Source organism: Culex pipiens, chromosome 1, assembly GCF_016801865.2.
Source record: "Culex pipiens pallens isolate TS chromosome 1, TS_CPP_V2, whole genome shotgun sequence".
In the NCBI taxonomy this organism is placed as follows: Eukaryota; Metazoa; Arthropoda; class Insecta; order Diptera; family Culicidae; genus Culex; species Culex pipiens.
The window spans coordinates 28,843,852-28,867,105 of record NC_068937.1 but is presented as its reverse complement, the minus strand read 5'-3'; the positions used below and the strand labels follow the sequence as shown (position 1 = coordinate 28,867,105).

Genomic DNA, 23,254 nt, shown 5'->3' with positions numbered 1-23,254 from the left:
GCTTGTTTTATGCTAGTTTGATAACTCAAATTTTCTTTAAAAACACACACATATTAAATCACACAAAAGGGCAAAGTAGTTAGTAGACATAACCGGAATTGCACAAGCAAGAAAGGAATAGGAAAAGAGAGAATCAGAAAACATGTGCCATCGTGTCACCCGGCTGTTTGAGAGTTGAGTTCGGTATTCTTTCCTAGCAACCTCTTGTGTGTCAACTAACGGTCGCATAAAAAGCAGTATTGTAATTATTTTAGAAATTTTATATTTATCCAAAATATTTTTAATATTTTGGATCTGAAATTTCTAAAATAATTGCAATACTGTTTTTTATGCGACCGTTAGTTGACACACAAGAAGTTGCTAGGAATTAAGTAATTTTAATTTTTTTCATAAATTTCAAACACTAAGATATCAAATTTGATTTTTTGGAATTAAAAAACAAACAGTAATATTTAAAATTGGCGATACAATCCAGACTCTATCATCCGAAGTTTCGATTATCCGAAGGTTTGTATGAGACTTCGGATAATCGAATCACGAAAAAAAAGTTATTTTTCGTTATTTTCTTTTTCTTGTTTTTATCATCAAATTCGAGTTCTGCAACCCCATTTTCGTCAAATTTGAATAGTTGATTGCTTCATCACCGCCATTTTGGCCGCCATCTTGAATTTGAAAATTCTAAATCATTTTAGCGTACTTAAGGGGCCATACTTGAGCTTGACAATCTTAACCCTCTACTGACCATTTTTTTGATTTTTTTTTAATTTGCCCGTGTTCAGGAGGTCATTTTGAGCAACTTTTGTTCTACAAAAAACTTTACTTCTCTTGTTTTATGTTTTTATTTTTTTTTATTTTTCGTATTTTATACTACCAAAAACAAACATAATATAATTAAGAAAAAAGCTAATCTTAATTATGTATGTTTGTTTTTGGCCAAAACTACCACCTAATATAATTACATTTTGCCTATCTATTTTTTTTTTTCACATTTGTACAGTCACTTTTTAAAATTTTTGCTTGTTTTTCACATTTTCTGAATGGAACCACCTTGGGAACCACCATCATTTAAATAGAGCTATCTAAGCCCGATCTCACGCACACTAGCTTACCATTTGTTTTTGCTGGCGGGTACAAATTTTAACCTAAAAATTCTTCATGTACGTACACGCAATACATGCGCACGTAGATAACTCTATTGTAAAAAAAGCGTAGAGACATACACTCAAAATCAGAAGTATCCCTCAAAAGGGTACTTTCAATCCTCAAAAAGGATACTTTCTATCCTTTTCATAAGTTCACCCGGCGTCACCCTTTTAAAAGGGTATGTCAAAATCAGTACATTTTCGATACCCTTTTAAAGGGTGACGACGGGTGAACTTGAAAAAAGGATACTTTTTACTTTGAGTGTAGTCTAGGACACTTCAAAAATTACTGCATACATCTTATTACTGAAAATATATAACATCTTTGTAAAAACACAGCCATAGTTGACCCCTAAAAAATGACATTTTTTAAAACATTTGCAAAGTCACAGTTGAAACATTATTTTTTGGCGATTTTTAAGATCGAAGCCCGTCTAAAGGCAGGGTTAGGTCGTAGAGGGTTGAATAAGACAACGAAAAAAATATTATTTTTTTTCGGGATTCGATTATCCGAAGTGATTTTTTTTCGAGGCCTTTGGATGATCGAATCTGAACTGTATTTCTCAGTATTTCTGAAATCTTTTAAAAGTTTTAAAAATTGCATAAACAAAATTAAATCTGAAGCGTAATTCATTATTAAAATAATTTAAAAAATAAAACTAAAAACAAAACATTCAAAAAGAATAACTTTGAATTTGAACTATTCTTTTAAAACTTTAAAATTTAGGATTTACATTTTTTGAATCTTAGAATTTAAGAACATTAATATTTTAAGATTTGAAAATTTTAGAAGTACCAAACTCAGAATTTTTAATTTTTGAATACCTATTTTTTTAATTTAGAAATTTTAAAATATTAATGTCCTTAAATTCTAATATTAAAAAATTCTTAATTCCTAATTAATAGTTCAAATTCAAAGAAGTTATTTTTTTTAATTATTTTTTTAGTTTTATTCTTTTATCATCGATTATCCAAATTGGAATTTTCGAAGGCCTTTGGATAATCGAGTCTGGACTGTATTTCTAAAAAACACAAAATATGAAAATTTCTGAAATCTTTTAAAAGTTTCTAAAATTGCTAAAATGAAAAAAATCTGAAGCGTAATTTCTTTATTATTTAAGGCCGTTGCAAATATTTTTCAAAGTTCAATACCTCGATATTTCCAAAACTAATGATTGGAAAGCAACTGTACGCCTGTAAAATGCATTTTGAAACACTTTTTTCATCCAAATGTTGAAACCTAGGCTTTTAATTTCAATTTTTATATTTTTTAATTTTTTGCCCAACCCCCCCCCCCCCCCCCCCTCGGCTTTGGTCAGAGCCGAGGGACATAAACTTCAAAAAATATTTGCAACGGCCTAACTAAAAAAAAACATTTCAAAAAAACTTCTTTATTTTTTTTTAATTTTTGAAATTTAGGATTTTTGAATCTTAGAATTTAAGAACATTAATATTTTAAGATTTTAAAATTTTAGAAGTTAAGAATTAAGAAAGTGAGTATTTTTAATTTCTGAATACGGGTCATTCCACCTGAAGTGTGCAAGAAAAAAAAAATGCAAATTTGAAAATTACCATCTCCGATTCTGCTCAAATTTGGCAGAGCTGTTGAGACTATCAAAACATGCAAAAATCCCGAATTTCATCCAAATCGGACCACCCCCTCCATTTCTGTACCCTCCCAAAAAATCGACTTTTTGGCGATTTTTGAGCGAAACCCCTATCTTCAAACGGCGATAACTCAGGAACCACAAATCTTAGAGGGTCGGTCTTAGACTCAATTTTGAAGGAAATTGGACGTAGAATCCATTTCTGTGATCAAAATTTAGATTAAAATATGTTTTCTACCTGTATTGTGCAATTGAAAACTTTAAATGGCCGTATCTCAAAACAGCCCTATTTATTTTTTAAATTTGACCTCACCATCGTATTCCCCGTCCGATTTTACATAAGAATCACTTATCGACAGAAAGGAATATGTTTCGTTCCAGAGATATCGAATTTTAAAGTTTTGAGTATTTGAGATTACCTAAATTAGCTACACTCGCCGCCTCTGCTAGAAGCACTAAGTCGTGCTGATGAATAATTACTACCTGGTGTTCTGTAAGATGAATTATTTTTTATAATTTTATACGATTTTGAGATAATCAATACCTTGAACAATCTATTTTTTGTTTAAGGAATATTTATTGGGTAATTTTCAATGCACTGATCTTCGTGATCTCAGTGTCATTGAACCATATTAAGTAAAATTTAAACTTTGAATATTTATTTGTAAAATTTTAAAATATTAATGTTTTTAAGTTCTAAGATTTAAAAATTCTAAATCTTTATTAAAAAAAAAATGTTCAAATTCAAAGAAGTTATTTTTAAATGTTTTTTTTTAGTTTAATTTTTTATTATCCGAAGTGAAATTTTTTCGAGGCCTTTGGATAATCGAGTCTTGGCTGAATTTCTAAAAAAGTAAAATATGAAAATTTCTGCTTTTGTTTTAATTTTCTTAAATTGTCAACATAAAAAATCTGAAGCGTATTTATTAAAATAATAATTAAAAAAATAAAACTCAAAAAAAAAATTAAAAAAAATCTTTGAATTAGATTTTTTTTTATATTTTAATATTTAGGATGTTCTTAAATTCTAAGATTTAAAAATTCTAAATCCTAAAATTAAAAAAAATAGTTTAAATTCAAAGAAGTTATTTTTTTTATAAATGTTTTTTTTTTGTTTTATTTTTTTATTATAGATTATAAATACCAAGTGAAATTTTTTCGAGGCCCTTGAATAATCGAGTCTGGAGTGTCTTTCTAAAACAAAATTAATCATGAAAATTTGTGAAATCTGTTAACCCTTAAAGACCCGGGAAGTTTTATGTTTAGTAAAATCGATGTAACTCGGTCAGTTTTCAACCGATTTGAGTGCTTTAAGTTGCAAAATCAAGGGGATTAGTTGCGCCATCAAATGGGTTGGGACCCATCCCTCCTGACCCCTCCCCCCTTTCAGGGGAAGCAAAATAAGCTGTCGCTAAAATCAATAATCGAGAAAAATCGTTGGGAAACATTAAAAAACTGATAAATTATGACCCTTTTTTGCTCTTTAGCCATTTTCGAGTCACTCCAATCAACTTCCGGTCATATAGAACCGATACCGGATGTTCCGGATACCGGTTCTGCTGATAATGGAACATGTCCATTTTTTGTCATAAACAATATTATTATGGTTGGTATTTACTGCGAAATGCAATCACAATGTTTTATTATGCCAGAAATCTGAAACCGCATCCAGTATGGCCACACCGGATGTTCCGGATACCGGTTCCAATGCGGCCATTTCTCAAAATCACTCAAGATGGTCATGCGACACCTCAAACATCATGGAATCAGCTAGGTATTTACTTTGCAATTTATTTCAAGTGCCTTTGACAAAATTATTTCCAAATATGGCCACACCGGATGTTCCGGATATCGGTTCCAATGCGGCCATTTCTCAAAATCACTCAAGATGGTCATGCGACACCTCAAACATCATGGAGTCAGCTAGATATTTACTTTGCAATTTATTTCAAGTGTCTTTGCCGAAATTATTTCCAAATATGACCACACCGGATGTTTCGGATACCGATTCCAATGCGGCCATTTCTCAAAATCACTCAAGATGAACATAAGACACTTCAAACATCATGGAATCAGCTAGGTATTTACTTTGCAATTTATTTCAAGTGTCTTTGACAAAATTATTTCCTTATATGACCACACCGGATGTTCCGGATACCGATTCCAATGCGGCCATTTCTCAAAATCACTCAAGATGGTTATGCGACACCTCAAACATCATGGAGTCATGATTTACTTTGCATTTTTTTTTTGTTCTCTGCAAAACATGTGCCGAGTTGGGAGCCGCACCACTTCAGATCTACGAAAAAACTAAAAGCTGCCGTTGTGACAAGTGCTCAAAGCGAAAAGTGTCGCGCACCAATCAACGTTGTGAATATTCGCACGATTTAGATGATTCCGTACGGTCACTATCACATACCATCAGCAACAAGTCCAATAAAATGAATGAATTGGGTCCTAAAATGAAGCTTAGATTGCTGATATTATTGTTTACAGCGATAAAGCTTATTTTTCTGAGTACAATGACCCTTTGTACGACCACAAAGAGTTTAAAATTGATTTTTAAATCAATTTTGAAAAATTATCCTCGCGGTCCTTCTTGACAGAAAAGCTCCTACTTGACAGCTCGTTCCAAGGGGACCATAGTTGATCCATCGAAAAAATGTTGTCTTGTCAATTTTTTTTTTTGCATTAAAATGAAAAAAAGTGATCAGAAATGGTTTTTAATCGTGTTTTTTACCGTTGTACATAAAAATTGACATAGGGCTTTAGTACTCAATTGACTCTAAATAATGTGTTTATCTATAAAAACAAAGATAAATATTTTCTATAAAAAAAAGATTAGCAATATTTTGACAGAATCTTACAAACCGGTATCCGAAACATCCTGGGTGGCTGTATTTTGAAGGAATTTTGTCAAAGACACTTGAAATAAATTTCAAAGTAAATACCTAGCTGAATCCATGATGTTTGAGGTGTCGCATGACCATCTTGAGTGATTTTGAGAAATGGCCGCATTGGAATCGGTATCCGAAACATCCGGTGTGGTCATATTTGGAAATAATTTCGTCAAAGACACTTGAAATAAATTGCAAAGTAAATATCTAGCTGACTCCATGATGTTTGAGGTGTCGCATGACCATCTTGAGTGATTTTGAGAAATGGCCGCATTGGAATCGGTATCCGGAACATCCGGTGTGGTCATATTTGGAAATAATTTCGTCAAAGACACTTGAAATATATTGCAAAGTAAATATCTAGCTGATTCCATGATGTTTGAGGTGTCGCATGACCATCTTGAGTGATTTTGAGAAATGGCCGCATTGGAACCGGTATCCGGAACATCCGGTGTGGCCATACTGGATGCGGTTTCAGATTTCTGGCATAATAAAACATTGTGATTGCATTTCGCAGTAAATACCAACCATAATAATATTGTTTATGACAAAAAATGGACATGTTCCATAATCAGCAGAACCGGTATCCGGAACATCCGGTATCGGTTCTATATGACCGGAAGTTGATTGGAGTGACTCGAAAATGGCTAAAGAGCAAAAAAGGGTCATAATTTATCAGTTTTTTAATGTTTACCAACGATTTTTCTCGATTATTTATTTTAGCGACAGCTTATTTTGCTTCCCCTGAAAGGGGGGAGGGGTCAGGAGGGATGGGTCCCAACCCATTTGATGGCGCAACTAATCCCCTTGATTTTGCAACTTGAAGCACTCAAATCGGTTGAAAACTGACCGAGTTACATCGATTTTACTAAACATAAAACGTCCCGGGTCTTTAAGGGAAAGTTTTTTTCAATTTTTTCATCTTAGAATTTAAGAACATTAATATTTTAAGATTTTCAAATTTTAGAAGTTTAGAATTTTACAATCTGAGAATTTTTATTTTTGAATACCTTATTTGTTTGAACTTCTTAAATTTTGAATTCAGAAATTTATATTGAATCTTATTTTTAAAATTTATGATTTTTTTTCCAATTTATATGTTTTGATGTTTTGAACTTGTGATTTTCAGATTTGTTAAATTTAAATTTGTTTCTCTTTTTTATGTATTGAATATGTGTTTTATAAATGCTAATTTTAGTTTTTTTTATTCTAAGATTTTTCAATTTCTGTTTGGGCAATTTTTCAATTGAAAAAAAAAAGATTTTTGAGATATTTTTAGTTTTTCATTTAATTTTTATTTTTTTTAATTCTCTTTCCAGAAAATAGAATCAAGGACTTTCTTCAATTAGGAGGCAAAAAAAGTGTTTTTAAATGTAATGTTTTTACTATGAGAAAAACCAAAGAAAAACAGTAAATTCTCAAAAAATATAAGAAAAAGTCAAACTAATCCATGATCTTTATGGAACATTTTGAAATACTACCAAGAATTTTGGATTCCATAAAATTTTAGGAAAATTCCATCAATTATGACTAACCATCTTTTTTTTTCAAAACTTTTGAGAAAAACTTTATTACTTGTTTTCAAATAAAATCGATTTCTAGAAGCTGCAATTTAATGTCAATGTGCTGTTATGTCAACATCTGGGGCACGATGGAATTACATGCTGTTCCTCTACATCTTGAAAACGGTAAATGGTAACGATTCTTGAGCACACCAAATAAACACATTTAGCATCCTGTTTTTAAAAGTAACTGCATTTTATTTCCCTTCCGTTAAAAAAACGTGTTAAAAGTAAAAAAGTTTCAAATCGATTAAATAAAATATGTACACAGCAGCCTTCCGCGCCCGCTCCTCCCCTAATACTTGGCCTTCTTGTTGCCACTGTCGCGCGTTCCCTGCACTTCCGACATGGGCGGCGCACTGGCCACAACCGACGCTCCATTCTGCCAGTGCTGCTGCTGATTGCTGCTCGTCCTCTTCCGGCCTCCCCCGCCCGGCGGCGACCGCGTCGGCGAGTACTGCTTCAGCAGCTCCACGTCGTTCAGGATGACCTGGGCGCCGCCCCCGGTCGTCGGGATGATGTCCCCCTTGAACAGCTTCGTCTCCAGCTCGCCCTCGGTGTCCGCCTCCTGCGTGATCAGGCAGTACTTGGAGGCCTTCGCACCCGTCACGTCCTGGGCGTCGTTCAGCGCCGTCACCGACTTGCGGTCCGGAATGTACGGCTGCATGATGGTGCCGAGGGGGACGGGGTTGGCGGCCCGGTGCTCCAGCCAGCGCTCGCCGGTCGAGCGGGACCGGCGGTGGCGCGGGTTGGCGACGGCGACGCCCTAAGGGAAGAGATGGATTGAATTTTCGTTGGAAATGAGGGGTAAAAATGCAAAACTTACCCGCGCTGCACGCGGCGTGTAGAACGCCTTCGAACCTGCGGTTCGGCTCGTGACGGGCGTGGCCAGCTCGTCCACGCTGTTGGACCGGGCGACCGGTTTGACCGGCGTCTGGCCGGAGATGATCTTCGACACCAGCATTAGGCGCTCGTTTTTGTCGTCGATTTCCTGCTTGAGTTTGTTCTTTTGCTCCTGAAGTTTGAGTTCCAGCTCGCGGCTCATCTTCTCCGACTCGACGGCGATCTTGGAGTTGTACTTTTTGCGCTGACGCTCCTTTTCGATCTCTTTCTGGTTGAGTTGCTGGGTTTTTGTGTTGAGTTGGGCGTTGAGTTCGCGCACGCGTTCCTCCAGCGTTCGATTGCGCCGGTTCAGGTCGTCGATCGAGCTCTCGTAGATGACGATCTTGTTCTCCATCGCTTTGATCTTTTGACGGCTTTGGGCGAGAACGCCCTTGATGGAGACGTTCTCCGATTTGAGTGCCGCGTTGTCCTTTTCGATCTTGTGCAGATTCATGCGGAATGTGTCCTGGCGCGCGTCGAAATCGTCGACCAGCGACTTGCGCTTCAGGATTCGATTCTCCATTGTTTTGATCAACTCCTGGATGAGGTTCTCCGCTTCCGGACCGCTCAGCTTGAACTCGGGGAATTTCGGCCCAAGACTGTAAACGAGACCCAGGTCAATCTCCTTGTTCTCCACTTCGCCGTGGCGTCTCTCGATGTCGCTCAGCGCGACCTTGTACAGCTGGTTGGCCTTGCGACGGCCGGGCGTGAGTCCCACGTCCACCTTGACCGGCGTCGGTCGCGCAATCTGCACGTCCTGCGTCATCTCGGCAAACTTCATCACCTGCGCCGTCTCGTCGTAATCCTCGGCCCGCGGGTTCACGCACACAATCATCCGCACGTGACCCTCGCCGTCAAAGTAGTTCTTGAACAGGTGCGTCACCTTGGACTCTCGATAAGGCACCTTCTTGTTGCCGCCCGTCATCTGGTTCTCGCGCAAGATCTCCAAACACGTCCGCAGCGTCATCAAGCTGTTGTTGATGTTGCCGGCCTCGCGCAACCTCTGGCCGGTGTTGCCCGTCCGGTTGGTCCGCTCACTGCCGGCCAAATCAACCAGCGACAGCTGACTGACCGTCACCGCGTTCCGGTCCTGCACGACGTGCTCTCCGTTGTTGTCCACCGGCGCTTGCACCAGCCGGATCGTAAACACCGAGTGCGACCGGCTCGACTCGGCGTTCAGGATCGTGTGGCCAACGCGCTTGCGCTTCTGCCCAATCTGGAACACCTCCAGCGCTTCCTCCATCGTCTTGACCTCGACCTCGGTGACGCCGTGCACAAACATGTTCCGGTTGGCGTCCTCGCGGACCATCTTGCTCTGCAGGGTTCTGCATTAAAAAAATAATTATTGGTAATTCAGCTTGTTTGCTTGGCAGTTACTCCGTTGGAACCTACTTCTGAATCGTGCTCTCCTCCAGCAGATCGTACACACTGTTGTTGTAAACCTCGACGTACGTGATAAACACCGAGTAGATGTTATCCTCGTCGATCCCACTCAGCTCGGACGGCTCAACCGACGCCTTCGACGCAATCTCCGGATCGGTGTCCTTGCGACGCACCCGGTGCAGCTTACTGTGCAGTTCCGCCTGCCGCTCCAACGCCGCATCCGCGTCCGACAAAATATCGAACCCGTTCAACCGGTCCGGCTTAAAGATAAACTTCTTCGCCTGAAAGTCCGCAATCGTCCGGAACAGCGCGTCCAAACACCGCGGCATAATCCCACGGTGCTGCATGTCCCCGGTCATCGTGTAGGTCTTCCCGCTCCCCGTCACCCCGTACGTAAACAGCAGCCCATTCTTCCCCCGCACCAGCGCCTCCACCAGCGGCTGCGCCACCGTCGAGTAGCACTCGTGCTGGCCCGCGGACGGCTCGAAGACGTGCTTGAAGATGTACTGCGTCTCCTTCAGGTTCGAGATCTTGTAGTTGATGGCGATCTCAGGCGGCGTCAAAACGACCGTATTGGGCGCGGTCACCCGCAGACAGGACAGGTCCGATTCGCAGGGCAGCGGCCGCACCCGGCAGTACACCTGGACGGGATCGCTTGGCAAGCTGCTGCCAGAATTTCCACGACTTGACAGTGGCGTGGCCCGCGGAAAAACCTTTATCGGGGTTTTCTGGCGCCTGCAAGATTAATAACTCATCAAACTCCACCCCGCACGGAGAAACCAAAAAATACTCACATCGTCTTCATTCTGGAAGCTGTCGTACCGGGTCAGGATCAGGTAGAGCTTTTTCATCAATTTCGGTTCGAAAAATCGACTTTTTCACGGATAATCAACACTTCACCGCAGCAGCTCGAGTCAAAAACCGTTTGCATTCAAAAGACGTTACGACCGAGGGAAGAATGAACCGCAGGTGGGAAGAAGAAGAAGTGGCGCCTGCTTGGACCAACAGGGATTGGACGAAGAGGTCAACTGCGGGATTGTGAGCCAAAAAAATGGAACACTGGGGGAAATCGACATTTCAATTTGATAAAATCGGAAAATTCTAAATTAAATTTTAAAATTCAAATCTGCATAGGAAACCTTGTAGGAAACTCATGACTCATGAGTTGTTTTGAAGATTTATTCTGGAAATAATTCTGGAGCAACACAAGAAAATGTTGTTCAAAACTTAAAATCCACAGCTTCTCCTGCAAGCATCACGGGATTAGTTTATTTTTGGATAAGGTATTGGCCTTTCAATGCCTCCCGAGCTACGACGCTATGGAGAGGACACATACACTCAAACCCCGGTGGTTTGACACCAATTGTTGTCAAACGAACGGGGTCACTTTTTAGTTTGACACCCCCTTTACACGGAGTTCACACACACTACTGAACGTTTGTTTTGGTAGTGCTCGTGAGCGCCTTATAAAAATTGACAGTTCGTCACTTTTTAGTTTGACTTTGACCAACCAACGGGGTACAAACTAGGTACAAACTAAAAAAGTGTCAAACAAAAAAGTGACCAACCACCGGAGGTTGAGTGTATACACCCGACGTCGAGCCCTCCGAGTTACGACACAAAACCAAGCAAAGTTCTTGCTGTATCAAAATTATGTTGTGACGCGACAAACCCGACAAACTTAAAACCATCGTTGCCTTCCGATATTCTTTTCTCTCCGGGTTAGCCGGGTAAGGTATTGATTTTCAATGCCTACCGAGCAACGATGCTGTGGGGGAGGACTTTCGTAATAGACCCGTCGGCGAGCCTTCCGTGCAACGATGCTATGAGAAGATCTTTCTGGTTGAAGGCTGTTACGCAGATCGGAAGGAACGCAAAACTCCATTCAAAAAAAAAAAAATGATGAAAAAATCAAAGAATATTAATTTTACTTTTTGAATGGGACAGAAAGTTACAAACGTTTTAATAATTTTGTATTCGATAGAATAATGGAAAATCCCGGCGAACTTCAAAATGCAGAATCTTGAAATTTTCAGGAAAGATTTAGTTTTTTGGGTGAAATGGAGTAAAAACAGAAATTGTCTTTAATTGTCTGCTGTCGGCCATCGTGTCGCCAACTAATATTTATTGCTAGTACCAACCAGCAACCTCTGGATTATGAGTCCACTGCGGTGTCCGGTTTATTCACACTAGCGGGACCGAAACGAAGTAAAGCAGAGTCTAAATAAACTTGACAATAATCATACAAATATCTACAGTCGAATCTCTGGTTGTCAATATCCAAGGGACCGTCGAGGAAGAGAATCATCAGTTTACAGAACAATGCAAAATGAAGACTCGATTGAAAATATGTTTTTCTTTGTACCCAGCTATGGGAGAGAATCATGGCAACGTTCAGCAAACAAAAACAAACTAATGTCAAACACCCTTCAAAGCTTCGTTTCGCAAAGAAAAATGTCTGTGCAAGCCATGAGATAGTGACAATATTGACAACCGGAAGAGATTTTTTTGGTCAAACGTCGGAAAACTTTACGTGGGATGAACGGCGCCGGCGTTTTGCTACAACGAGGCAAGCAGCACCTGGACCCGAAAGTGACCGGCAAGCTGCAAATGAGGGGAAAAAAAATTTAATGTAAGTTTTCTTTTCAGCGGGTGAGTTTGAGTTTTAATTAGTTGATGTTTTTTTCAGATCTTAGCAACGCCCTGGGTGTCATTCCGGTGTCGGCGCTCAATCGATGGAAGGCACCACATCTGGGCATTTTGGTGCGACTCCCCGGGAAGTGTATTTTCTAACCAAGTCCAACAATGAGCTGCGAGAGGAGAACCGAGAGTTTAAGGCGGCGGCTGTAGGGAGGAGTGTCCAACGAAACCGATGGCACAGTGGACGGTGCCGTTCGGTGTTTTTTCCGGGCGTTTAAGGAAACTAGCTCCCAACAAATGACGCCGACGAGCGGCTTAGCGTGTGGCTTGTCTGGACCACAACATCGGCGAGTTCTGCTGTAACCTGTATGGGAAACCGGTGCCGTTAGGGTGGACAGATTAAGGCCGTTGGAGTGGACAGGTCCATTCAGAAGAGGAAAATGCGCCACAGTTTGACACATTTGGCGAGAAGAAGAGTAATAAAGTTCTAGGTGGAGTTTCGGAGGACTTTTTATTCCAACGTTTATTAGCTTTGCAGGCCTAAATGCTGCGGTCAAAAGCCGCCGCTTCTGTCCGCCGCTTGGGGGGCAAAGGGAACGACTACTAAAATAGTTTTGAATACTTTATTGAATGTAAATAATTGATTGTTTATTTGTGACGAGAGCCTGTTAGTTAACAACTTTTTATCAGGTTAAGGAGGTAATAATAAAAAATGGTAACGAAAACCAAGCCGCGCCTTGTTACAATTTTCTTCTCTGTAAAGACAATCCCAGCGTACGTAATACAACTCCCGGCAGGTCGATGCAGACGCTTCCTCTACCGTGGATCTTCTGGTGTATCTGCTTGGTTGTGTTGGTGCTTTGACAGGACATCCGACCCGTGTTCGGATATTGATACTACTAATCCAGCTCAGACGGATTTTTTGGCACCGTGTGAATCGACCAGAACCCACACCATCAGTGGCCTCAACACCTTTCGTGTGACCTTGCCGCCTCCAATTTTGCCCCTAAGCAGGTTCATAATCGTACAGCATCGTTGGTAGACCCTTTGCACCCAACGCCGGTCCCATCGTGCAACCCGGAACACTCCCGTTTTCATGAGTGTCCGTCCGGAAGCTACCAACTCACTAGATCTGGCTGCTAGTGTCCCTTTTGACCAGCACAAAGCGGCAAGAATCTTGCTTCCTCCACTCCGGGTGCCACCGTTTTTTTACCCCCATCCGTCCGGGTGACGGAGAAAAATTCAGCAAAACAAACTGCTCGACTGATTTGACAACGAGAACTGTCACTTGCTCTTGACAGTTCTCACTGTCAAAAAAATCGAGCAGTGTGATGCGAGAACGCAAGAAAAGGTAAGCCAAAAAGCAAGTTATCGCGGTTAACGCGCGTTAAAGCAAGTTAAAGCGGAAAGGTGAAAGTGAACGCTGCAAAGGTTTGAAAAGGAAGCTTTATCGCTCGGTTAGCGCGGAAGTGACGTCCCCCTCGTAATTACCTGAAATTTTGACATTCAGCAATATAAATAATTCAAAAATTAAAAAATAGAGAAAAACAAAAAATCAAAATCAAACCATCCACATTAACGACCCCCGGGTCTTTTGTGGTCTCTATTGCAAGTTTCTGCTCGAACCTAGGAGTCCGAAGGCTTGAATGGGGAGAGCACCCAAACCTCTTTCTACTCCAAGGTACCTTCCACCCTAGTGTTTGAACTGACGACCTTCGGATTGCGAGTCCAACCGCCACCAGCGATTCCACCGGAGTAGGTTTGGTTTGGTGTGTTGTTTGAACTTAGCATGGAGACGACTCCTACACCTGGAATGACTTAACGGCCTAACAACCAAGGCCGGAACCGACATTTTACTTCCTCATCCGATGGAAGGTTGCAGCAGATGGGAATCGAACCCAGAATCATCCGCTTACAAAGCGGACAGCGTAACCATTCGGCCACGCACTGCCACATAAAACAAACATTCCAAATAATAAAAAAATAAAAATAATACAACAACTTTTATCAACTTATATTCATGAATTTGAAATTAAAAAATTTAGAATTGAATATAATAATTTAAAAATTAAAGTATGTATAAATTCAACAGCTCAAACATTTAAAATTCGAAACCTGAAAAATTTCAGAAATTACCAGTCGAAATATAAAAAAAATTAAAAGATCTGAGATATATAAATTCAAAAATAAAAAATTAACGAAAACCCTGAAATTTCGACATTCCAAAATTCTATTTTTTCAAACATTTAAAATTTAGGAAAAAAATGCGAATTGAAGATTCAAAATTTTACAAAACTAGTTACAAGTTTTAAAAAAATAGGAATTTAAGAACTTAATAATTAAAGAATTTAAGAATTTAAGAATTTAAGAATTTAAGAATTTAAGAATTTAAGAATTTAAGAATTTAAGAATTTAAGAATTTAAGAATTTAAGAATTTAAGAATTTAAGAATTTAAGATTTTAAGAATTTAAGATTTTAAGAATTTAAGAATTTAAGAATTTAAAAATTTAAGAATTTAAGAATTTAAGAATTTAAAAATTTAAGAATTTAAGAATTTAAGAATTTAAGAATTTAAGAATTTAAGAATTTAAGAATTTAAGAATTTAAGAATTTAAGAATTTAAGAATTTAAGAATTTAAGAATTTAAGAATTTAAGAATTTAAGAATTTAAGAATTTAAGAATTTAAGAATTTAAGAATTTAAGAATTTAAGAATTTAAGAATTTAAGAATTTAAGAATTTAAGAATTTAAGAATTTAAGAATTTAAGAATTTAAGAATTTAAGAATTTAAGAATTTAAGAATTTAAGAATTTAAGAATTTAAGAATTTAAGAATTTAAGAATTTAAGAATTTTAGAATTTAAGAATTTAAAAATTTAAGAATTTAAGAACTTAATAATTAAAGAATTTAAGAATTTAAGAATTTAAGAATTTAAGAATTTAAGAATTTAAGAATTTAAGAATTTAAGAATTTAAGAATTTAAGAATTTAAGAATTTAAGAATTTAAGAATTTAAGAATTTAAGAATTTAAGAATTTAAGAATTTAAGAATTTAAGAATTTAAGAATTTAAGAATTTAAGAATTTAAGAATTTAAGAATTTAAGAATTTAAGAATTTAAGAATTTAAGAATTTAAGAATTTAAGAATTTAAGAATTTAAGAATTTAAGAATTTAAGAATTTAAGAATTTAAGAATTTAAGAATTTAAGAATTTAAGAATTTAAGAATTTAAGAATTTAAGAATTTAAGAATTTAAGAATTTAAGAATTTAAGAATTTAAGAATTTAAGAATTTTAGAATTTAAGAATTTAAGAATTTAAGAATTTAAGAATTTAAGAATTTAAGAATTTAAGAATTTTAGAATTTAAGAATTTAAGAATTTAAGAATTTAAGAATTTAAGAATTCAAGAATTTAAGAATTTAAGAATTTAAGAATTTAAGAATTTAAGAATTTAAGAATTTAAGAATTTAAGAATTTAAGAATTTAAGAATTTAAGAATTTAAGAATTTAAGAATTTAAGAATTTAAGAATTTAAGAATTTAAGAATTTAAGAATTTAAGAATTTAAGAATTTAAGAATTTAAGAATTTAAGAATTTAAGAATTTAAGAATTTAAGAATTTAAGAATTTAAGAATTTAAGAATTTAAGAATTTAAGAATTTAAGAATTTAAGAATTTAAGAATTTAAGAATTTAAGATTTTAAGAATTTAAGAATTTAAGAATTTAAGAATTTAAGAATTTAAGAATTTAAGAATTTAAGAATTTAAGAATTTAAGAATTTAAGAATTTAAGAATTTAAGAATTTAAGAATTTAAGAATTTAAGAATTTAAGAATTTAAGAATTTAAGAATTTAAGAATTTAAGAATTTAAGAATTTAAGAATTTAAGAATTTAAGAATTTAAGAATTTAAGAATTTAAGAATTTAAGAATTTAAGAATTTAAGAATTTAAGAATTTAAGAATTTAAGAATTTAAGAATTTAAGAATTTAAGAATTTAAGAATTTTAGAATTTAAGAATTTAAAAATTTAAGAATTTAAGAACTTAATAATTAAAGAATTTAAGAATTTAAGAATTTAAGAATTTAAGAATTTAAGAATTTAAGAATTTAAGAATTTAAGAATTTAAGAATTTAAGAATTTAAGAATTTAAGAATTTAAGAATTTAAGAATTTAAGAATTTAAGAATTTAAGAATTTAAGAATTTAAGAATTTAAGAATTTAAGAATTTAAGAATTTAAGAATTTAAGAATTTAAGAATTTAAGAATTTAAGAATTTAAGAATTTAAGAATTTAAGAATTTAAGAATTTAAGAATTTAAGAATTTAAGAATTTAAGAATTTAAGAATTTAAGAATTTAAGAATTTAAGAATTTAAGAATTTAAGAATTTAAGAATTTAAGAATTTAAGAATTTAAGAATTTAAGAATTTAAGAATTTAAGAATTTAAGAATTTAAGAATTTAAGAATTTAAGAATTTAAGAATTTAAGAATTTAAGAATTTAAGAATTTAAGAATTTAAGAATTTAAGAATTTAAGAATTTAAGAATTTAAGAATTTAAGAATTTAAGAATTTAAGAATTTAAGAATTTAAGAATTTAAGAATTTAAGAATTTAAGAATTTAAGAATTTAAGAATTTAAGAATTTAAGAATTTAAGAATTTAAGAATTTAAGAATTTAAGAATTTAAGAATTTAAGAATTTAAGAATTTAAGAATTTAAGAATTTTAGAATTTAAGAATTTAAGAATTTAAGAATTTAAGAATTTAAGAATTTAAGAATTTAAGAATTTAAGAATTTTAGAATTTAAGAATTTAAGAATTTAAGAATTTAAGAATTTAAGAATTCAAGAATTTAAGAATTTAAGAATTTAAGAATTTAAGAATTTAAGAATTTAAGAATTAAAGAATTTTTATAGTGTATTGTTAATTTATGCCCATTAGTCTTTTAAATTGATTTTCTTTTTTGGTTTTTTGACCATTTTTAATCTTTTGAAAACATTACATTTTAAATGTTCTCAATTTTTTTAATTTCAGTTTTTATGTTTTGAAATTTTAATTTTTGATATTTATATTTTTTTCTTCAAGAATCTCAAGCGCACAAACCAAACTGTCAACTTTTTGACGTTCATCACGAAAAGATACAAAAATCTTGTTTTTTTTTGTTGATTCAAATTTGTATTTGCACGTGTCATCTTTGCCCGGTGTGTTTTGCGCCAAAAAATCTCGTGACCCAAAGTTGACCTAATCCCTAGCCCGGCCCAACAGAGTGAAAAATTGCGTCTTCACTGGCAACACTGCCCGCCTTGTTTTGACAGTTGTCGACTTGTTTTGGACCGAATCGAAAAAACTTGCGAAACAACAATCGGAAGTGGAACCGCCTTTCGCACAGATCCACTCAAAATGGTCCACTTTGCGGTGTGGCCACTGCTTTTGCTGCCACTGGCAGCCGCCGCCTTCAACGACGTCTTCGACGAGGAACTCCTGATCAAACCCCTGCCGGACGGCTTCGTGTACAGCTACTTCCAGTTCACGACCCGCTGGCAGCTCGCCGCGAACGACAGCCGTGAGTAATCCCGAATCGATCTGTTTTTTTGGAATTGATTTTGATTTGGTGTACCTGCAGTTCTTCACACCCACCTGGTGTCCCGTTCGCTGGCCGAGCTGGTCCACCACTACGACGTGAGCGAGCTGCACCTGAGCTTCACGAACGGCATCTGGCGCTACGAGAACTGGGGCTTTCCGGTGGTGGACGCGGGTCCCGGGGCCGAGGTGTGGGCCTGGTTCAACGGGAATGACGACGGTGAGGTGGACGCCCGGTGGAAGCAGCTGTGTGGGACGCTGTCGGGGTTGTTTTGCGCATCGTTGAGCTTCGTGGACGGGACGAACACGTTCCGGCCGGAGTACTCGTTGAGGCCGCAAACGCACCGGTTTGGGGAGGAGTTGAGGGTGCGGTACGCGGCGTTGCCGCGGGAGATTGTCTGCACGGAGAATTTGACGCCGTGGAAGAAGCTGCTGCCGTGCAAGTTGAGGGAGGGTTTCGCTTCGCTGCTGACGCCGGACCATGTGTATTCCGGGAATTATCACTCGCTGGCGTTGCACGTGCGGAAGTTGTGCGAGGACGCGCATTGCGGTCGGTTCCAGCTGGAGGTGAGGCAGAGTGTCAGCTTGGTGCAGGACCAGCGCCTGTTTGGAGGGAAGGATTGGTCGGTGCGGAAGTTGTTTGGCCAGGGGATGGAGGGGGCCTGCACGTTGGCCGCCAGCAGCAAGCTGTACGTGGACGTTACGGATCGCAGCTACGAAATGACCCAGGTTCCGACCGACGTGATCCGGACGACGCGGGGCGGGGCCAGTTCCGTGCTGTACGAGTACGACATCAAGCAGTTCGAGCGGAAGCAACGGATGTTCAACGTGGCCGCCGTTGACCGGGCCGATCCGAACGTCATTTCGCTGATCCAACCTCCTCCGATCTACTCCAAGCGGTTCATCTCCGGCGTGGGTCAGGAACGTGGCCGGATCGTAACACGCATCACCAACACCCATTGGACCGATCTCAACCTGATCATCTTCGAAAACATTCCCTGGTTCGTGCCGATCTACCTGCACACGCTGAAGATCACCCAAGGCCCCATCCAGCATACCCCACGAACCGTCAAGTACATCCCAGGCCGCCAACGGGAACGCCCCTCCCACCTGGAAATCGCCCTCACCATTCCAAAGCGCTCCACCCTGGAGCTCTCCATCGACTTCGACTACATCTTCCTCAAGTGGCAAGAATACCCCCCGGACGCCAGCCACGGCCACTACCTCCAACCCTCCATCATCTCCGTCCTCCTCCCAACGGCCCGCAACTACACCTCACTCCCCCGTGAAGCCGCCCTCTTCCGGGACTCGTTCAACGCGACCCAACCCGACGGTTACTTCCTCCAGCTGCGGACCGAAGCCCTGCTCCTCACCCTTCCGATCCCCGACTTTAGCATGCCGTACAACGTGATCTGCCTGGCCTGTACCGTGGTGGCGCTCGCCTTCGGACCGATTCACAACATCTCGACCAAGAAGATCGTAGCGAAGAGCAAGGAGCCCAAGGACAAGCCCAAGTGGGGCCAGAAGATTCGGGGTTGGTTCGGGAAGGGGAAGAAGAAGGTGGAGGATGAGGGGGAAGGAAGTGGCGACAAGACTGAGCTGGTGGAGGGGGAGAAGTGAACCAAAAATTAGCTACAATGAGTTCGTTCTAAGTCATTGGAAAAAATAAAAGAAATGAAAATAAATTCTTTTTTGTGAAGGAAAGAAAAGATTAATATTGGGGACCTTCTTGATGGGGTATTTTCCGCGGCAAAATTTGCCAGATTTCCCGTACGAGTATCGGTAAGAAATTTAAATTTATATAGGGAAAATCAGTTTCTCTTTAAAATCTCAAGAACTATGCATTGGAAGCTGGTAAAATTTCTCCTTTAACCTATCACGTCGTCTCGTGGCGCAGGGGTAGCGGCTTCGGCTGCCGATCCCGATGATGCTATGAGACGCGGGTTCGATTCCCGCCTTATCCACTGAGCTTCTATCGAGCATAAGCATAAGCATAAGCATAAGCATAGGTGCCCACCCGCAGTTGCTACTCCGTTATTGACCAGGACCTCCAGAAGTTACATCCACGAGCCGTGGAAGATGAGTGGGTGCTATCTTTCCTCGCTTCGCAACTTCTCAAAGGCCCCTATCATGCTGATCAATACCGGCGCCGGCCACGACCAGTGGTAGAGTCACGGGGAAGTGGATGGGAATGTTAGTCCGATACTTGAGTGATAGAGACCGCCCAATCGACTGCTTCTCCGACAAAGTATCACATGAGTTTTGAGGGGGTTAGTAGACGGGTATGAGGTCAGGATTCACGAGTGGCAGTGATGTGACCATGTTTATCGGTTGAACATTTTAAATCTCAGGCAGCCGGCTGCGGAAAGATAAATAATTGATTATTTATAAAGTTTTTTTTAAACGAACGCGTGCCAACCGAGCAATAAAGCTATGGGCTGGACTTATCAGTATATTTTTACTGTTGGTACAATTTAGATAACGCGAGCAAATTTCAACAAATAGTAAATAAAAGACGCTTTACTCTTCATAAAATCGATAGTTTGATGAGTTAATACTAAAACTGCCAGTTGGAATAAATTATTACGATCAACGAATATAAACGAAAAGAAAACAGGACACCACGTAACCGATTGTAATGAAATTAAAGCAATAACTTAAACGAACTAAACCGGCGTCGTGCCTTCCAATCAACGATGATAAAAGAAGGACTTATGAAAAATAAAATATCAAATAAAAGGCTCCGAAAAATACGTTGCAGAATAACCGCGAGGTCCCGCTACTAACAATGGAATACAAAAAAATCAAAAACGCGCGCTAATAGCCTATCCTAATTGTCAGCGTATTTTTCGATAAACGATTCTCGTCTATCTAATCCTGAAATTATTGCCTAAGAGGTAAAAAGTTTGTGGTTTACTGCATTCACCCAATTACACACACACACACACACACACACAGCCACACTCACACAGCCACACGCACACACACGTACACGCACACGCACACACGCACGCACACACGCACGCACGCACATACACACACAACATAAAACGAGCTCACCAAATTCACAGGATCCTATAGCGTCGATGGTTGTTGGCTTTGATCACTAAAGCGATTAATTTGAAGACTCTTCAGCCAGCATTCTGATCAGATTCTCAGGAGCGACGATTTTAAGTTTTAGCACCTTTCGAATTTCACTCCCCCCTTTCGCCAAGAATTTCCTTTGATTCATTGTGATTGTAATTTTTTTAACCCTCTCCCGCCCATGGTTACTCCAGAGCACCAAAACTTTGAACTCAAATATCTCGGAACTGACACAACTTTTCATGGTGCTTTAAGTTGCAGGTGTTAATGTAGAATGTATACTAACATCTCCCCAAATTTCATCAAATTTGGTTAAGCACAAGCAAAGTTACAGTGTGAAATGTAAACAAAAATGGACCAATTTTAGGGAAATAAATAAGACCTGTTTTAGAAAGCCCGTAAAAATTACCAAACACAAAATTTTATGAAACAAAAATGTTTTGCTATCATTTGAACCTTGGACAAGAACCCCTGTGAATAACATTGTGAGTTTGGACCGGTTTTAAGTGTTTTTCAACCTTTTTCATTTGGTGCACCAGAGCACCACCTAGGCATATGAGCAACTAAATATTCAGGAGCACTTTTTTCTAAATTACAGAAAAAACTTATTTTTATCAAAACAAAAGTTTATAAACGTTTTGACTATTCATAAACAAAGCAAAACATTGTTATCAGACCAATAGTTTTATTATTTTCCTCATTTTTTATGAAAATGGTTGTTTGTGGGTTTTGAATGAGCCAATCAATGAAACCTGAAAATGCAGAGATTTTAGAATTTGTAGTTAATACTTCAGAAATATGGTCTTACAGCAAAGAATAAGTTATTTTTAACACATTTCGAAGCGTTTTCAAACAAATGAACCAATAGATTTGAAGAAAACGAGATTTTGTGGTTTAAAAAAAAGTACCGTAATCTGGGGTGAATCGGGACTACAGTCTGAATAGGGACAGCAGGTTTTAGAGCACTTAAAGCTTTTAAATTTGGAAATGGACGTACACATTATGTTGGCCTGAGTCTGTTCTAACCGAAACCAACCAGAAAAATCAAAATATTGTGCTCCAACATGGATGAAACTGCTGTCCCAATTCGCCCCATGTGTCCCGATTGACCCCAGTTTACGGTAGCTCATCTTCCTGATGGTGCTCTGGTGCACCACTTCAAATTCTACTTTTTTTGCCCCAATTCGATGTTTGTGGGTCAAAGTAAAGTATTTCCTGCATTATTGTACCAAAATTAAGCCATTTACTATTTTTACGATAAGCAAACAGCTCTGGGCGTTAGAGGGTTAAAGTTGATAAATATTATTTCCACTTGTCTGTGACAATCACTGCCACACACACTTTCACCCACTTGACACTTCATACAGCAGCACACCTCGAACAGTCACCATAGAGTTATCTAAGCCCGTGCTCACGCACACTAGCACACCATTTGTTTTGCTGGCTGGTACAAATTTTAACCTCACTTTTTTCGTGTACGTACACGCAATACATGCCTACGTAGATAACTCTATTCCGGGGGCGCTTTTCTCTCTTCGTTCCTTTTTACGCTCTTCGTTGCCTCACTACTACTCTCCGGCACTTCTCAGAAAACAAGCTCTACGTAGAAAAACGCTCTCTAGACTTCCTTTCCAACAAAACTCAAACGGCTCTTTCTCTTGTGGTCTCCGGCTCTTCTCTCCCAAAGCAAACTCTCAACGATTTTCAGAACTCTCCCGCTCTCCTTCTCTTAGTAACCACTATCTCCTGATATTCTCGTGCAAAGCAAACCCTCAACGATTTGCAGAGCTCTCCCGCTCTTCTTCTCTTATTAACCACTCTGTCTCTCTCTTTTTTCTCATGACGCTGTTCGATTTTTTTTCCTTCACGCGCCCGCCATCTTGAATAATCGCGTGGTTTTCACAAAATTACAAGATTTCACAGCTGTATTTCCACTATGACCACTGTAATGCACTGTCTCTTCCTTTAATAAACAATCCGACCTCCTTCACAGACCATCTGTTTCAACTGAGCCTCCAGCAAACGGCCAGAAATTCGATCATGGCCGCAGCACCACCGTGGCTGTTTTCAATAACGATTTTGTGATTTCTTGCCAGAAAATGAAAAATTCACGAGAATATAGCACTTGAAAGGCGCATAAATATCCCCTTTCTTCACAACACACTTCAACACACAAAAAAAACGAAATAAAACCGAAAAAAAGTTTAAAAATCACTACGACTCGAGACTGAACGATGCTTAGACGTCCACCTTCGCCCGATGCTCAACGCGCTCTCCTTATCCACTGAGCTTCTATCGGATGGTGAAGTAAAACGTCGGTCCCGGTTTCTCCTGTCTCGTCAGAGGCGCTGGAGCAGAAATCCCACGTTAGAGGAAGGCCATGCCCCGGGGGGCGTAGTGCCAATAGTTTCGTTTCGTCGTCTACTTTTAAAGCATCAGTTTTGCTTTATATCAGAAATAATCAACCGGAACCTCGC

General features: G+C 38.4%; 2 protein-coding genes across 2 annotated transcripts; one reads left to right on the top strand and one right to left on the bottom strand.

Moving 5' to 3' along the window:
* Positions 1-7,380: 7,380 nt before the first annotated feature.
* On the bottom strand, positions 7,381-10,419 carry LOC120413721 (kinesin-like protein KIF23). Its single transcript, XM_039574648.2, has 4 exons — positions 10,268-10,419; positions 9,483-10,208; positions 8,035-9,415; positions 7,381-7,974 (listed from the first exon to the last, which is right to left on the bottom strand). The coding sequence occupies exons 1-4, from the start codon at positions 10,276-10,278 to the stop codon at positions 7,504-7,506; spliced, it is 2,589 nt and encodes an 862-aa protein (XP_039430582.1). The 5' UTR covers positions 10,279-10,419; the 3' UTR covers positions 7,381-7,503.
* Positions 10,420-17,474: 7,055 nt separating this feature from the next.
* Positions 17,475-19,342, top strand: LOC120413733 (GPI transamidase component PIG-T). Its single transcript, XM_039574659.2, has 2 exons — positions 17,475-17,676; positions 17,737-19,342. Exons 1-2 carry the CDS (start codon positions 17,514-17,516, stop codon positions 19,311-19,313), a joined length of 1,740 nt encoding a protein of 579 aa, XP_039430593.1. The 5' UTR covers positions 17,475-17,513; the 3' UTR covers positions 19,314-19,342.
* The last annotated feature ends 3,912 nt before the right edge of the window (positions 19,343-23,254 follow it).

Bases quoted from the DNA above. Each gene is read 5' to 3' on its own strand.
- LOC120413721 (XM_039574648.2), bottom strand. The intron at 9,416-9,482 runs GTAGGTTCCAAC...TTTTTAATGCAG, and splicing joins GAGGAGAGCACGATTCAGAA to AACCCTGCAGAGCAAGATGG. The intron at 7,975-8,034 runs GTAAGTTTTGCA...CTCTTCCCTTAG, and splicing joins ACACGCCGCGTGCAGCGCGG to GGCGTCGCCGTCGCCAACCC.
- LOC120413733 (XM_039574659.2), top strand. From the start codon at position 17,514: ATGGTCCACTTTGCGGTGTGGCCACTGCTTTTGCTGCCACTGGCAGCC. The intron at 17,677-17,736 runs GTGAGTAATCCC...GTGTACCTGCAG, and splicing joins GCTCGCCGCGAACGACAGCC to TTCTTCACACCCACCTGGTG.